The sequence below is a fragment of the Marmota flaviventris genome, chromosome 17 (genome assembly GCF_047511675.1).
Source record: "Marmota flaviventris isolate mMarFla1 chromosome 17, mMarFla1.hap1, whole genome shotgun sequence".
Lineage (NCBI taxonomy): Eukaryota > Metazoa > Chordata > Mammalia > Rodentia > Sciuridae > Marmota > Marmota flaviventris.
In genome coordinates, this window is record NC_092514.1 from 33,538,467 (window position 1) to 33,552,869 (window position 14,403).

Sequence of the window (14,403 nt, forward strand, 5' to 3'; positions counted from 1 at the left end):
GGGGTCCTTTGAGCCAGAGTGGTGTGTCTTGGTGAGACTGGTATGCAGACAGATAATGCTGCACTCCCCACCCCAGAACCGTCTCATGTCCCTTGGGTTTTCCACTCCAGAGATGCCCTGGTGACCAGTTTGGTCAACTGCATGACCAGCTTTGTTTCGGGATTTGTTATCTTCACTGTGCTCGGGTACATGGCTGAGATGAGGAATGAAGATGTATCAGAGGTGGCCAAAGATGCAGGTAGGACCTTGGGTTCTGTCTAGGTTTCTTTTGAATTGCTTCACTTTGAATCTTTACAAATATCTAACTTTCGAATGGCTCTTTAAAATTTCTAGGACTTGAGAGAAACTTAATGCCTTGGTGATCTTGATCCTTTCTGTGTGTTCAAAGCCACAGGCGATAGAGCAAGTCCCTTGGCACCCAGCACTGGGCCGTTAACACACAATAGGCTTGAAAATATGGCTTGGATGGTGGCTTTGAAACCAGTGGATTTGGGTCCTGTGATGGTCTTATAATGAATGCAGTCTTGTAGGCAAATCAAGTTACTAATCCTTAGAACTTCCCCTTATAGAAAAATGTAGCTGCTGTGGTCATTCTGCTGTAACAGATGTTGGAAACAAGTTGATAGGATCTAGTGGATGGAGTCCCGGGGTTTTCTTGAGAGCATATTTGTGTATTTGGCCGGATGCAGTACTCTGGCCAACCCTGTTCCCCAAAAGAGGGCACCCCTAGCTAGCCCCTGAGAGATTGAGAACACGTCCCTCACTCTAATAAAAGTGGCTTTAAAAATGGCAGGAAGTCTTTATTCCATTTTCTACTGTTCTGAAGCTGAAGATATCAGAGGGGCTAAGGGGCTTTAAAAATATCAGTCCTGGCCCTGGAAATAAAACACCAAGTTATTATACAGTGGAAAACTCTTACTCTTATGTGAAGCTTTGCTAGTCTTGGGGTCTTGGTTCTGTTTCCCCACCCCCCATGTTACTTAAGGGCATTCAGTTTTCAAGGTGTGTGCTCCTTCCTCCCTACCTCCCAGGTGACCAGGTAAGATGGTGTGGAGTGTGAGGAAGCACTTGGTACATGGCAAAGCTCAACTCACGTGTCTTATGATGAGAATTGTAGTCAGTGAGTGTCACCCTGTGACATCTTTGTAGGACACATCTCAGCAACCACCTTTCTTTTCTCCTCATCGCCCTCAGGACCCAGCCTCCTCTTCATCACATATGCAGAAGCCATAGCCAACATGCCTGCATCCACATTTTTTGCCATCATCTTCTTCCTCATGCTGATCACACTGGGCCTGGACAGCACAGTGAGTAAATGGGGAAGGAAAACAGGCTTTGGGAGGATGAAGAGGAGAAGAGGCCGCTGAACCCATTCCTCCCACCTTGGCCATCCCAGGCAGTGTTAGCTACTCTCACCTTGTGCCCCCCAAGCTCAGCAACGGCACTTACAGCCCCCACTACATTACAGAGTCATTAGTGGGATCATGTGAAGAAAGTGCCTGGCAAAGGAGAAGACTCCACATATGTGAATTTCTTATTGTGTGCTGACCCTGAAGGCCAGGACAAGGTCTCTTCTGTGTCTACCCTGCCCAGCATTTAGCTTAGTGCCTTGGCCTTATTACCATGGAGTGAGACTCAGTTTTGAGTTGGCCTTTCTGATGCAGACTGTCTCCCCAGGAGACCTCACATATTACGTTTCAGTCCTCATATTGTATTTTCTTTCCTGGATGTCCTCAGAAATGGGTTCTAAATACAGTGTAAATAAGGGAAATAGGCTTCCAGGTGTGTTCATGGACCAGTGAGTTGGGGGAACTGGTTATGATCAGCTTGACTGATCACTTAGCAATCTTACTCCTCTTCCTGTACACTGCCCTGAAGGCACAGACTTGTCCCAAAACCTCCACAGTGACCATTTGCATGTACCTCTCAGTTTGCAGGCTTGGAGGGTGTGATCACGGCTGTGCTAGATGAGTTTCCACACATCTGGGCCAAGCGCCGGGAGTGGTTTGTGCTTGCTGTGGTGGTTACTTGCTTCATTGGATCCCTGGTCACCCTGACTTTTGTGAGTATCGTGGCCCTCAGCTCTGAGCTGGCAGCAGACAGCTACAAGAAGCTCCAAATCAGGGCACTATGTGGGGGGAGTAGAAGGGGGTATTTTGTTACCACAACTGGGGAGTGGTTCAGGGGTAGGACATTTGCCTAGATGAGGTCCTGGGTTTGATCTCTAGCACTGAGGGGAAAAAAAAAAATTCACCCAGGAAAAGAAGGAAAGTTATCTGGCAGCATCCATTTGTAGAATCATACATGATATGTTATCCTGAAGCTCTTCACATATTATAATCGATCTAATTACATTTCTAGCTTGGCAAAATATCTGGAGAAAAATTAGGTTGGGTTTGCATTTCCAGTCTATTTCTAATACTTAGGGCTGCTTTCACAGGAATATTGCCCTGCTGTCTTTATTATTTTATTTTATTGGTTGTAGAGAAAAACAATATTTTTATTTATTTGTTTTTATGTGGTGCTGAGGATCAAACCCAGTGCCTCACATGTGTGAGGCAAGCTGGAGGCTGGTGTTTTTTGGGGTGGGGTGTGGTGGGGTGGGATGTTAAAGATTAAACCCAGGGGCACTTTACCACAAAGCTATGTCCCCACTCCTTTTTATTTTTTATTGAGATAGCCTCACTCACTAATTTGCTGAGGCTGACCTCAAACTTGTGATTTTCCTGCCTCAGCATCCCAAGTTGATGGGATTACAGGTATGTACCATCATGCTAGCTGGAAGCTGGTGCTTTACCATGTTGTAATGCCACGTGTCTCTTCTAGAACTTGCAATGGTAAAGCATTGGTAGCTGAGGCTATGGGACAGATTAAGTCCAAGGCGGAAGTTTCCCAGCATTACCCTATGTTCAGAAGCGTATGCAGTCCTGTGCAGTAGGGAGGGGCAGCCTTTAACCAGGTCTGTGGTCTTGCCCCCAGGGAGGGGCCTATGTGGTGAAGCTGCTGGAAGAATATGCCACGGGTCCCGCGGTGCTCACCGTAGTGCTTATAGAAGCAGTGGCTGTGTCTTGGTTCTATGGTAAGATCTTCCTTCAGCCCCCACTACGCTACTCACAGCACAGAGAAGGGCTGATTTCATCAAAGAAGGACAGAAAGGGACAGCTGACAAGGTGTGACCTCCTGATGGATCTGTTAAATAATCTGTTGAGTGCCTTCTCCAGAAGTCCGTCATTCCCTCTGCCCTCTGTACAGCATGTTGCCTGCACCCTTGGGGATAGACATGTTTCCCTTTCTAAGTTTGAATGTTTACCCAGTGGAAGAAGGCTGAGAAATTCATGATCCTGAACCACAACACAGAATTCATGTACAGTGAATTCATTTGCTGAATGCACAATAAATTGCTAAACAGAGTTGTCTCAAATTTAAATTTCTTAAGCGACATCTCCTCCAGAAGCCCTGAGAGTGAGTTTAGGCTGATCTTCTAAGAAAAAGGCAAAGATGCTCTTATTTGCATTATCTACCCTGCTAAGACTCCCAGATCACCCTCCTCTGGTCCTGGGATGGAATTTGATAAAGGGTGGAAGCACCAAGGGTTCAGGGAGTGAGCTGAGATGGGTCTATTGGCAGAGGTCCCAGGAGCCCTGGGATTTTAGGGCACAGTCAAATTGAAATGAAGAACACCAGTTCAGAGATGCCTCTTTAAAATCAAGAAGCTATTATCTCATTCTAAAAAATTTATTTGAATTTCTACTTTCTATGATAATAAAACTGCTTTAGCATTGTAGTGATTACACGTGTTAAGAAGAGAGAAGAGCGTGTTTTGAGTTGCACATGGGTCTGGTCTTTTAAAAAGAAATTCTCTTCCATACTGTACAACCAGAGAAATGAGAAGTTGTTCTCCATTTGTGTTCAATGACTTGAAATACATTCTGCTGTCATGTATAACTAATTAGAACAAAAAAAGAAAGAAAGGAAGGAAGGAAGAAAGAAATCCTTTCTGTAATTCAGAGGACAAAGTTCAAAGTGTATGAATTGCTGCAGACCTGCCTGCCCTAGGATATGCAGGGAGTGCTCAGGGAAGCAGCTGCAAAACACCTTCCGCTTCTCAGTTTTTCCTCTGTCAATGGGAGTTCTCTGTTCTCACTGTGCCAATAACTTTTTATAGAAGAAACTTGATCTTGCTCTGGCATATGAATGGGCAATATTGTGGTTTAAAAATTCTCTTGAAAGTTTGCAGTGTATGGTGGAAAGCCTGTCTCTGTCAGGCTGGTTCACCATCCCTAAACAAAATTCAGCATTCTTTTCTACAATACCAGTAAAATCATATTTATACTGAGATCTTAGTATGGGTACCAATGCCAGCTTTCCGTCTTTCCCCAAATGCCTATCAACCTGCTCTATGTAGAAAGAGCTTTGCTTTAAAAATGCAGTTTTGTGACCCTTCATACCAGATTGGTGTCCCTGAGCACCTCTTGGAGAAATTCCAGAACTGCTACACTGTTCAGGATAGGAATTCTTGTCATTCTCAGTGCTGACCCCAGTGACCCTGATTCTCCTTGAGAACAGGAGATAGAAGGATTGTCCCGATCATCTCAATCAGTCTCTTTCTCTTTCGGATGATTTCAGGGATCACTCAGTTTTGCAGTGATGTGAAGGAAATGCTTGGCTTCAGCCCTGGATGGTTTTGGAGGATCTGCTGGGTAGCCATCAGCCCTATGTTTCTCCTGGTGAGTTGTCATTTCTTTTCTTCTTCTTGCCCTGGGGAAATTACCCCCAGACATTTTATTGAAATATAACACATACACAGAAAAGTGTCCAATCGTAAGTGTACATTTATAACATATAAAGTTATTTTTTGATGTTCTGGGTTGAACCTAGGACCTCGCACATGGTAGACAAATGTTCTACCACTAAGTTTAGCTACAGTCATTTTTATTTTATTTTGAGGTAAGGTCTTGTTCAGTTGCCCATGCTAGCCTCAAACTTGGAATTCTCCTGCCTCAGCCTCTAAGTAGCTGTAATTATAGGCGAGTAGTACCATGCCTGGCAAACAAATTTATGATGCAGAAGTTTCAGTTGTTTTCAATGAGAGGGTTGCACTGAATCACCTGGCCCTCTGTTACCATAAGAAGTCCTGACGTAAATGGGTTATTAATTCATATTCTTACCAGTGCTTCTTGATAATCTACTTAGACCCTTTCATTTGTTTTTCAAAAGAGGAAGAAGGGGCACACTCACTGAGTTCTTTTCCCCTGCAAAACCCAAGTACCAAATTGGGTGCAGGCTCATTAGTCACAATCCCCGTGATGTTTGCTTTACTCCCCTCTTCCACAGGCAAGTGCTCTAGTGCCCAATTAAGAAGAGGCAAATCTGTCTTCCACTTCTACGTTTACTTAACAGATCCCCTGCTCTGGGCTTTTAAAGGCTGCTTTAGGTAAACAACGAGTAACTTACTAAAAATATTCCCTTTCACTAAAGCCAAGTTACAACAAAAGAAAATATAGTGTATGAGCAAAGAGAGGCTGGGCCACGTGAAGGTTTCTGGAGCTAGAGTTGAGCCCTCCTGGCTGAGTTGGAGTTCACATACCTGACATCAAGAAGAGCCGAGTTCTGGCAGGGTTGGCTCCTAACCAGACCCTCTCTTTCCTTGTTCCCAGATTACCTTCCTGAGGAGCTAGGTCTGGGAACAAAGAGTGTAGAGAATGGTTTGTGATTAACTGGACTCCTGGTTCTGAAGGTCTCCTCCTGGACTTAGGATAACACTGCTCAGAAGATGGATGTGTGTTTAACATCTTCCCATTTTATTACCTGCAGACAAAGAAAAAAAAAAGATAAAAATAGATGTTTAACCACACAAATAATTTACATTACTGTCTTCTTTATGACTATGAAATAATAAAATAAAATTAAATCAATTGCAATAACGATTTCTGCACAGTGGTTACTAGGCAAAAACTGATATTTACACTCTCTCTGGAAACCAAACTGAAATAAGAAAACTCATAAACTGGAAATTAGAAGAGCTCTGTGGAATTTTTCTTGGTCAAACTTTTCATGGAATTTTCAAGTGAAAAATGTAATAAGCTGCATTTTTTCTTCTGTAATTTCTTTCACTATGAGGACCTGTGGCAGGCAGGTATCCATTGTTAAGATGCCTCACCGCAGAGGCATCCTTGTTGAAACCGCAGGCTGTGGGAGTTGTATGCAGAAAGCAAAGAGCAGAAGGAACTTAAGCAGGAGGCTGAGTCTTCCTTGGGTTTTGAGAACCTTATTATCTCTCCTGGACACAAGGCACCTGCCATCTGACCAAAAACAATCATTGCGGGGAAAATGGAACAAGGCAGAGAGCAATATGAAGCCCTATGACTGGCAGGTGCTGTGGAGAGGTCACACAGTTCACTCCTGCTGGATGCAGTTTCTTCTCCCTGGCACAGAGCTGCACTAAAGTGGGGACTGTAACTTCTCTCCCTTTAGGGGTAATTGTAGGGATGTTGTAACATCCCACTGCAGGCCCTGAGGTGAGGAGGGATGGTGAGGAAAACTAAGAGAAGCACCTGTCTATCTTATTCGTGCAACTTAGGTACAATTGATAATTCTGTGTGTCAGAGTTTAATCTAGAATATATCTCAACAGTATCTTTAGCATTTATGGTACCAGAATTTGTGTCTATCTGCATGGATATTAAGAGTTTTAATATTTCTTGGACTTTGTTTTTAGTTCATCATTTGCAGTTTTTTGATGAGCCCACCCCAGCTACGACTTTTCCAATATAATTATCCTCACTGGAGTGTCATCCTGGGTTACTGCATAGGAACTTCATCTTTCATCTGCATCCCGACGTATATAACTTATCGGCTGATCATCACTCCAGGGACTTTTAAGGAGGTATGTGTTAGTGTGTATGTGTGTGGTGTGTGTTCAGTCTGGTAATTGGGGAGAAAAGGATTCTCTTGTTATGCTCTATCAAGAGACAAGTCTATATATTTAAAAATATATGAATACACAACATAAAAAAAATAAGTCTAGCCAGGTGCAGTGGCACACACCTGTAATCCCAGTGGCTCAGGAGGCAGAGGCAGGAGGATCACATGTTCAAAGCCAGACTTAGCAACTTAGTGAGGCAGTAAACAACTCAGTGAGACCCTGAAGGCTGAGGATGTGGCTCAGGGGTTAAGCGCCCCTAGGTTCAATCCCTGATACCAAAACAAAACAAAAAAGATAAGTCTATATGAAATTCACCAGAAGGCTCTCAACCTTACCTACTTAAATACCTATACCATGGTATTTAAGGCTACCACTCACTATCATCAAAGGCTGCCACTATCATCATAAGGCATCTCCAAAACCCTCAAATACAACAGCAAAAAAGTGACACCTTTGGGTAAAGCTTAGCATGTACTTTGGGTTGTATATAGCTTTCTCAACTTATCAATTACTCAGCCTTCTGCTTGCCATTGGGCATAGACAACAGATCTGTGATGTCAGAAGTCACACATAAATTTTTACAATAGCTAATTATCAAGTAATGGTTGTATTTAATTACCCATTTTCTAAAATAATTACATTTTCTGTTTATAACTGTACAGCACTTAGCAAAAGATTCTTTCAATCTTTGAAAAGAAATTAGTGTTTGTATTAGACATTCAAAACTTAAGAATCTGTAGTGTGAAAGTCACATCAACTATAATAGAACATCCTCTGATGAACTTTCTCCCACATAACTGAATGATCATGACAAGTTGTGATCAATAGCAAACATCCCTAAGGTGGTTTCTTATTCATTGTTATATTTCTTTCCTTTTTTTTTTTTTTAGTTGTAGTTGGACACAAGACCTTTATTTCACTTGTTTATTTTTGTATGTGGTGCTGAGGATCGAACCCAGGGTCTCGAATGTGCGAGGTGAGCGCTCTACCGCCAAGCCACAACTCCAGCCCCCATTGTTATATTTCTGAAAATTGATTCATAGTACAGAATTCACTGACTTAAAAAGCATATTTGAGGATCTTGATCATAAGAGATGAACTTGCTAATTTCTCCAGAGCATTACTACCTACATAGTGTAGACATCAAAATGTATTTGATTAGCAGACACTGGATATATAATATGGATACTCTATGATTACTATTCATTGAATTAGTGGGGTTGTAGCTCAGTAGTAGAGAGCTTGCCTTGACATATGAAGCATTGATTTCAATCCTCAGCACCACATAAAAATAAATAAGTTGAATAAAGATATTATGTACATCTACAACTAAAAATATCCTTTTAAAGACTCTAAAACACACTGGCTCTGTTAACTACATATCTCTTCTTTCGTTTTAAAAAAATGGCATAAGTTTAAAATATTGTCTTTGGATGGAGGACATATCAGATGTTGAACTGATAAGAACAGATATGATACTTAATCTTAGCTAAAAGACTGCAAAGTGATCACACACAGATTTTTAAGTGGAAGTTAGAAAAAATTACTGTGGGCATTTTTTAGTATAACAGCAATGTGACAAGTACTATTTTAAAAATCATCATACAATAAGAATGTTCCAACAGTTTCATAGTTTTAACTTAAAAATTGTTAACTAACTTGGGGCTGGGGTTGTGGCTCTGTGGTAGAGCGCTTGCCTAGAATGTGTGAGGCACTATGTTTGATTCTCAGCACCACATATAATAAATAAAACAAAGGTTCATCAACAACTAATAGTTAAAAAAAAAATTAACTATCCAACAATATCATAGTTTCAGCTACGGCTCATTGTTGATGCCCCCAAGTATTGTACTGTATATCACTAGCCTGAGAAAGATGAGAATTCAAAATATGGTTTCTATTGAATGCCTATTGTTTTTGTACCATAATAAAGTAAAAAATAGTTAAATTGAACCTTTGTAAGTGGGGGGCCATCTGTATAAGGTTGGAGCTATGGAGTGAGCTACCACTTACAGGTATAATTGGAGGATATCATACACATTTGAAGCCTCGAAGTCTCAAGGTCATACAGCAACTTAGTTTGTTGTTGCATAAACCCCCAGTAACTTACACAAAGATATTAGAAAACGTTTCCCATGAGTGACATGTTTATGAAAAATACCAGGAGTGGTCCATTCCTTAGATTAGCTAGTGACCGTCTTGTAGAAGGCCCGGGCCTGCCAAATTTTAAGAGCAACAATAGACTGACAACTAGAATGCTGCCAAAGTCCAGGAAACAAAACTGAGTCTGTGTTATGGGAGACCAGCAGCCAGAGGAAAGCAGAATGTGTGGGTAGGGGTTGGGCAACAAAAGCCAAACATTTTTTTCTTTATAATGATTTTTTCTTTGCTGCCTTTGCCTATGCATGACTTAGTGATCTCTTCTCCCTCAGTACTCCATACCTCGGCATAAGACTGGTTGCCATGATCTACGTCTAGTTGCCAATTAGCAAGGTATAATTGTTTAAGCAGTTATAGTTTATATATGCATCTACAGGAATGGATCATTTCTGGAATTTTGCTTTCAGTGACTTGTCATTCCCTGATAAAGGATATCAGTACATCCCTAGACCTTTTTATTTTATTTTTATTATTTATTTATTTATTTTGGATACTAGGGATTGAACTCAGGGGCACTTAATCACACTGAGCCATATCCTCAGCCCTTTTTGTATTTTTATTTAGAGATAGGGTCTGACTAAGAGGCTGAGGCTGGCCTCAAATTTATGATCTTCTTGCCTCATTCTCCCAAGTGGCTGTGGTTGTAGGTATTCACCACCTCACCCAGCAACAACTCCTTTTTAAGTACTAGTGTGAGAGTTTAGTACTCAGGTTTTAAGGTCATGAGAAACACAAAATATACAATTCTTTTTTTTTTGGTACCATGGATTAAACCCAGGGGCACTTAATCACTGAGCCACATCCCAACCCTTTTGCTGAGTTGCTTAGGGCCTCGAAAAATTGCTGAGGTTGATTTTGAATTTGCAATCCTCCTGCCTCAGTCTCCTGAGTCACTGGGATTACAGGTGTAATCCCAATTACAGTGCACCACCACACCCAGTTTATTTTTTTATTTTAAGATAGGATCTCATTATATTACTTAGGACATCCCTAAATTTCTGAGGCTGATCTCAGACTTGTGATCCTCCTGCCTCAGCCTCCCGAGCCACTGGGAATACAAGCATGCATCACTTTGGCTGGCTGGGATTGGAACTCTTTGAATTCCATAGGCCTTGTACCTTAAAGAATAAATTCTCAGAAACAGAAAATCGGGGGGGGGGGGGGAAGAGTATTCCTTCCCTTTTCAACCTAAAATAAAAAGGACAGCAAAGCTTTACCTAAAGATCAATAAATCAAAAGATGCTTTCAGATCCAATTTTGTCTGTTTACCAACATACAGACATTTGTCCATTAAAGATTTTATGAAGTGACTTAATAAAATTTTTTCTAAGCCTCTGTGTGGTGCTGTTCTCTTTCCACTTCCTTGAGCTGTTTCATATCACTCTGATGCTAAGTTTTACAAGGCAGGTTGTATGTTTTATACCAAGCCCAAGTATATTTCAGCTCTCTCTCAAAGCTTCTGTGTACTCCTGCTGTTTCTATAGTAGAAATTCTCAGCTTCTCTGTGATGAGGACCACTCCATGTAAGACTGCTTTAGAAGTGACGATTTTAAGGCTCACCTCTTTAAATGGCTGTAATTTGTATTCATATGAACTAACCAGCACTGCTGTACATTGGATTCATTGAGTCAGTAACATCCTGGCTGTTGCAGTGGCTCCTGAAGGGCTGGCCACTGTGGCTGCAGTGTGCATGCAGGGCATGAGGAAGCCGGCAGACCAAAACCCAGCCCTTACTCTGCTCCTCAAGCCCTGTGTGGCCACAGGGAACCTCCTTTGTCTAGGAAACAGGGATGCTTTGTCCCAAGTCATTCAAAGGCATGTTATAGTTCAGCAGGGGGTCTACTGAAGGTTGGTTTTCTCCCTTGTTATGATGATGATCTTAACTAGTTTACAGATTATTATAGATCTAGACAATAGATACCATTTTTATTCATATTGAGAATAAAAGGGGATTTTTTTTTTTAACTTATGGGTTGAACTAGGTCGTGTGCTCTATTAAACTACATATGGCCAGCCCTTTTTATTTTGAAAGAGTCTCACTAAATTGTCAAGGCTGGCCTAAAATTTGCCACCCTCCTGCCTCAGCCTTCTGAGTAGCTGGAATTACAGGCATGCACCTACAAGGCTGGGAATTTCCTTCTTAAAAGTCAGTGCCAGGCACAGTGGCACATGCCTGTAATCCCAGCAGCTTGGAAGGCTGAGACAGGATGATCTTGAACTCAAACTCAGCCTCAGCAACTAAGTGAGGCCTTATAGAGCAACTCAGTGAGACCCTCTCTCTAAATAAAACATAAAAAAGGGCTGGGGATGTGAATCAGTGGTTAAGCATCTTTCCAATAAAAAAGAAAAGTCATTGAGACTGTTCCAACTTACTATTAAGTGTTAGTAAAATGCTATTTAAGCTTTAATATTAATGTTGAAATATTTTTGTAATTTTGCTAAATTACAAGACTGTAACATTGTTTTTTCTTCCTAACAGCGCATTATTAAAAGTATCACTCCAGAAACACCAACAGAAATTCCCTGCGGGGACATCCGCTTGAATGCTGTGTAAACACTCCAGAGAGGAAAACACTTCCCAGTTGTTGCCACCTCTAGCTCTGATGAGTCCCACCTTGCCTCTCCCCTCCCCGTGAATTGGTTTCCAGCTGAGCCTGACAACAGAAGGGCCTTCTTCATGGAGACACAGTCCCAAGAGATTACGGTGCCCAGACTCTTATGGCCTCCAGCCATTTCTTTCCATGAATCTCTGGGACATATTACCACGTTAGACTGTGACAACAGTTGAAGTAGCCTGTTTTGGACATGTGAGGGTGTGTATGGAGGTGATGAGACCACCCTATCATCAGTTAGGATTAGGTTTAGAATCAAATCTGTGAAAGTCTACTGTATTTTTTGGGTATTATCATTGTTAGCTGACATCTGCTTCTAAGGACTCCACTGTTCATGAAGTCCTAACCATCTAGGAGAAAACAAAGATTGTCTTGCTAGCCACATATTTTCTGAGTAGTGTAGAACTCTATACCTGGAACCTTCTAGAACCCTCTAACCTATGTGCTGCTGTGGAGTCAGGAAAAGCAGCAGCAGCTAAACTGAAAAACAATGTGTACATTTGAGCATTTGTGTGTGTGTATATTTTTGTGTCTGTGTATTATCTCTATTCCAATACTTTGGGTCCACTACAAGCTATGAATTACCTCTAATTTTCTTACATTAACAAATTCTACCTACTCAATTGTGTGTGTGTGTGTTATTATTTGAAGGGTACAAGTACTACAACATGTTCTGCTACCTTTTCCTTTTCCACTGATACTACGTTAGCCCACGCACCTTTCTTTGGTATTTGCCGCACTTCATTACTGCTCCTCTCTGCGCTCAATCTTCAGGATAATATATTTCATAGGCAAATATGGCCTATGTTGTTAGTTATGGGAACTACTGTGAAGATAGATGTCAACATGTGCACCTTCGATGTTCAACTGATCTTCTGGTTTAAGCTCTGTCTACTTCAAATGACTAAGTTTAACTATCTAGGTTATTTTGTTTTGTGCTGAGAGTGTAAATCCAATTCCCATTTAGCTCTCAGTGTAGAGATCTGACACCCTGAGCTAAATCAAGGGTATCATCAGTCCAGGAGAAACTGGAGAGTCTGGCTAGCTTTAATTGCCTTCCTTCTTTGTCTTTCCCCTTCGTGGTGGCCATTATTGTGAACTCTCCAGATAGTTTCCAACTTTGAGTTTATATAAGGCTGCTTGGGAACCCAACAAGTGAATGATCTTTTGTCCCTTGTAAAGCCCTTAACACAGATAAGTACATTTGGCTTTTGGTGACTTGTGACCAAAAGTAGAGAAGCAAATATTAGCTTGTGGTATGAGATTCCTTTAGCAAAATCTTGAATAAAACCTCATCAATGACAAAAGAACTTAATCATCTGGCCCACATAACTTCGGTCCCCCATATAAACCAAATTTGATTTTAACAACCTTATAAAAAGCAAGTCTATGTAATAGAAGCTTGGGTTTGTTCCATTACAGATCTTTCTCCCTTGGTTTCCTTCCCTCCACAATCTCTTCTATCTTCCTGTACTCTCCTGACATAATGGTCTTTCAGGGGTCTTTTTGGCAATATATTTTCCTCATAGATGTCAGTTACTGAGAAGTTTCCTAAAATGTTAAGGGAAAAGAGGGATTTAAGAATGTCTATTTACCTACCTTCATTCTTTCATTCCTTCTTTGTGCCTTATTTCTATTCCCTTTGTAGTATGCTGAAAAGAGAAGTCCTGTAAGTGGCAGTGTATTAAGTGGTAAACAGCTTTGCAAACATTAAGACCCTGCTTTGTAAAAATTTTTGGATAAAGATTCTCCACACCCCATATACACTTAAGCATTCTCTCAAGATTACACTTTTTTTAATAAGCACTTTTTCAATTGGAATGAGTTTCACCAAGTCAGGTATTAGGGGAATCTTATATAGGAGCTTCAAACTTCATGAATCTGAAAAAATCCCAAAATATCTGTTTCTTCTACATATTTTACATTTATTGGACTAGTCTTTATTAATAACACTATAAATTTTTAAAGGAAAATTTAAGAGGTGGTAGATTTAAAAATTCTCTTTCAAAGATATTAACACCTAGTGTAGCATCTAAACAAAAAACTGAGGGCTGGGGTTGTGGCTCAGTGGTAGAGTGCTTGCTAGCATGTGTGAGGCACTATGTTCGATTCTCAGCACTACATATAAGTAAGTAAATAAATATTCATCAACAATTAATAAATATATTTTTAAGAAGTAAAAAATTGAAAATTGAATTGTGAAAGTATTTAACAACTGAAGCTAATTTCTTGTGATTTTACTAGAAAAAGTACCTAAGAAAGTGGAAATGGGAGGTGTAGTTTGGTAGTAGAGCATGTGCTTAGCATACTTGATGCCCTGGATCCAATCCCTAGAGCTACACACACACAAACCCCCAAACCCAAAAGCCAACAACCAAGAAATAGACAAGATACAAGACAAAGTCAAGGAGACAATTCAGTTATTAGAGGTTATTTCCTCTATTGATATGCAATTAAATCTAAATAATTCATCTCTCAACTATAAACTTGGCTAGAATGTATGAGTTGTAACCTAAATTCATCATTCTGGCTTCTCCCACCTGGAGACAGATGCAAAGACCCTCACAAATCCAAATTCAAATCAAAGGCTCCAGAATCATTAAATAATGGAATCACAAAATAAGGCAAAAATTATTCTGTGAGATTAGTCACTTTCTGAACATTTTATTTTCACAAATCTTGGTAATTTGGTGGTACCAATATACAA

The 14,403-nt window shown here is 40.7% G+C and overlaps 1 protein-coding gene and 1 pseudogene across 3 annotated transcripts in view; one reads left to right on the forward strand and one right to left on the reverse strand.

Moving 5' to 3' along the window:
* Nucleotides 1–12,319, forward strand: part of Slc6a4 (solute carrier family 6 member 4) — a 33,222-nt gene extending 20,903 nt beyond the window's left edge. For all 3 annotated transcript variants that reach the window (XM_027924446.3, XM_071603985.1, XM_071603984.1), the window contains 7 exons: nucleotides 111–238; nucleotides 1,195–1,307; nucleotides 1,931–2,062; nucleotides 2,980–3,079; nucleotides 4,627–4,727; nucleotides 6,718–6,885; nucleotides 11,564–12,319. In XM_027924446.3, the coding sequence (XP_027780247.1) occupies nucleotides 111–238; nucleotides 1,195–1,307; nucleotides 1,931–2,062; nucleotides 2,980–3,079; nucleotides 4,627–4,727; nucleotides 6,718–6,885; nucleotides 11,564–11,638 (817 nt within the window). In that variant the 3' untranslated portion in view covers nucleotides 11,639–12,319. The remainder of the gene's footprint in view (nucleotides 1–110; nucleotides 239–1,194; nucleotides 1,308–1,930; nucleotides 2,063–2,979; nucleotides 3,080–4,626; nucleotides 4,728–6,717; nucleotides 6,886–11,563) is intronic.
* Nucleotides 8,324–8,433, reverse strand: LOC114083326 (U2 spliceosomal RNA; annotated as a pseudogene).
* Nucleotides 12,320–14,403: the final 2,084 nt, after the last annotated feature.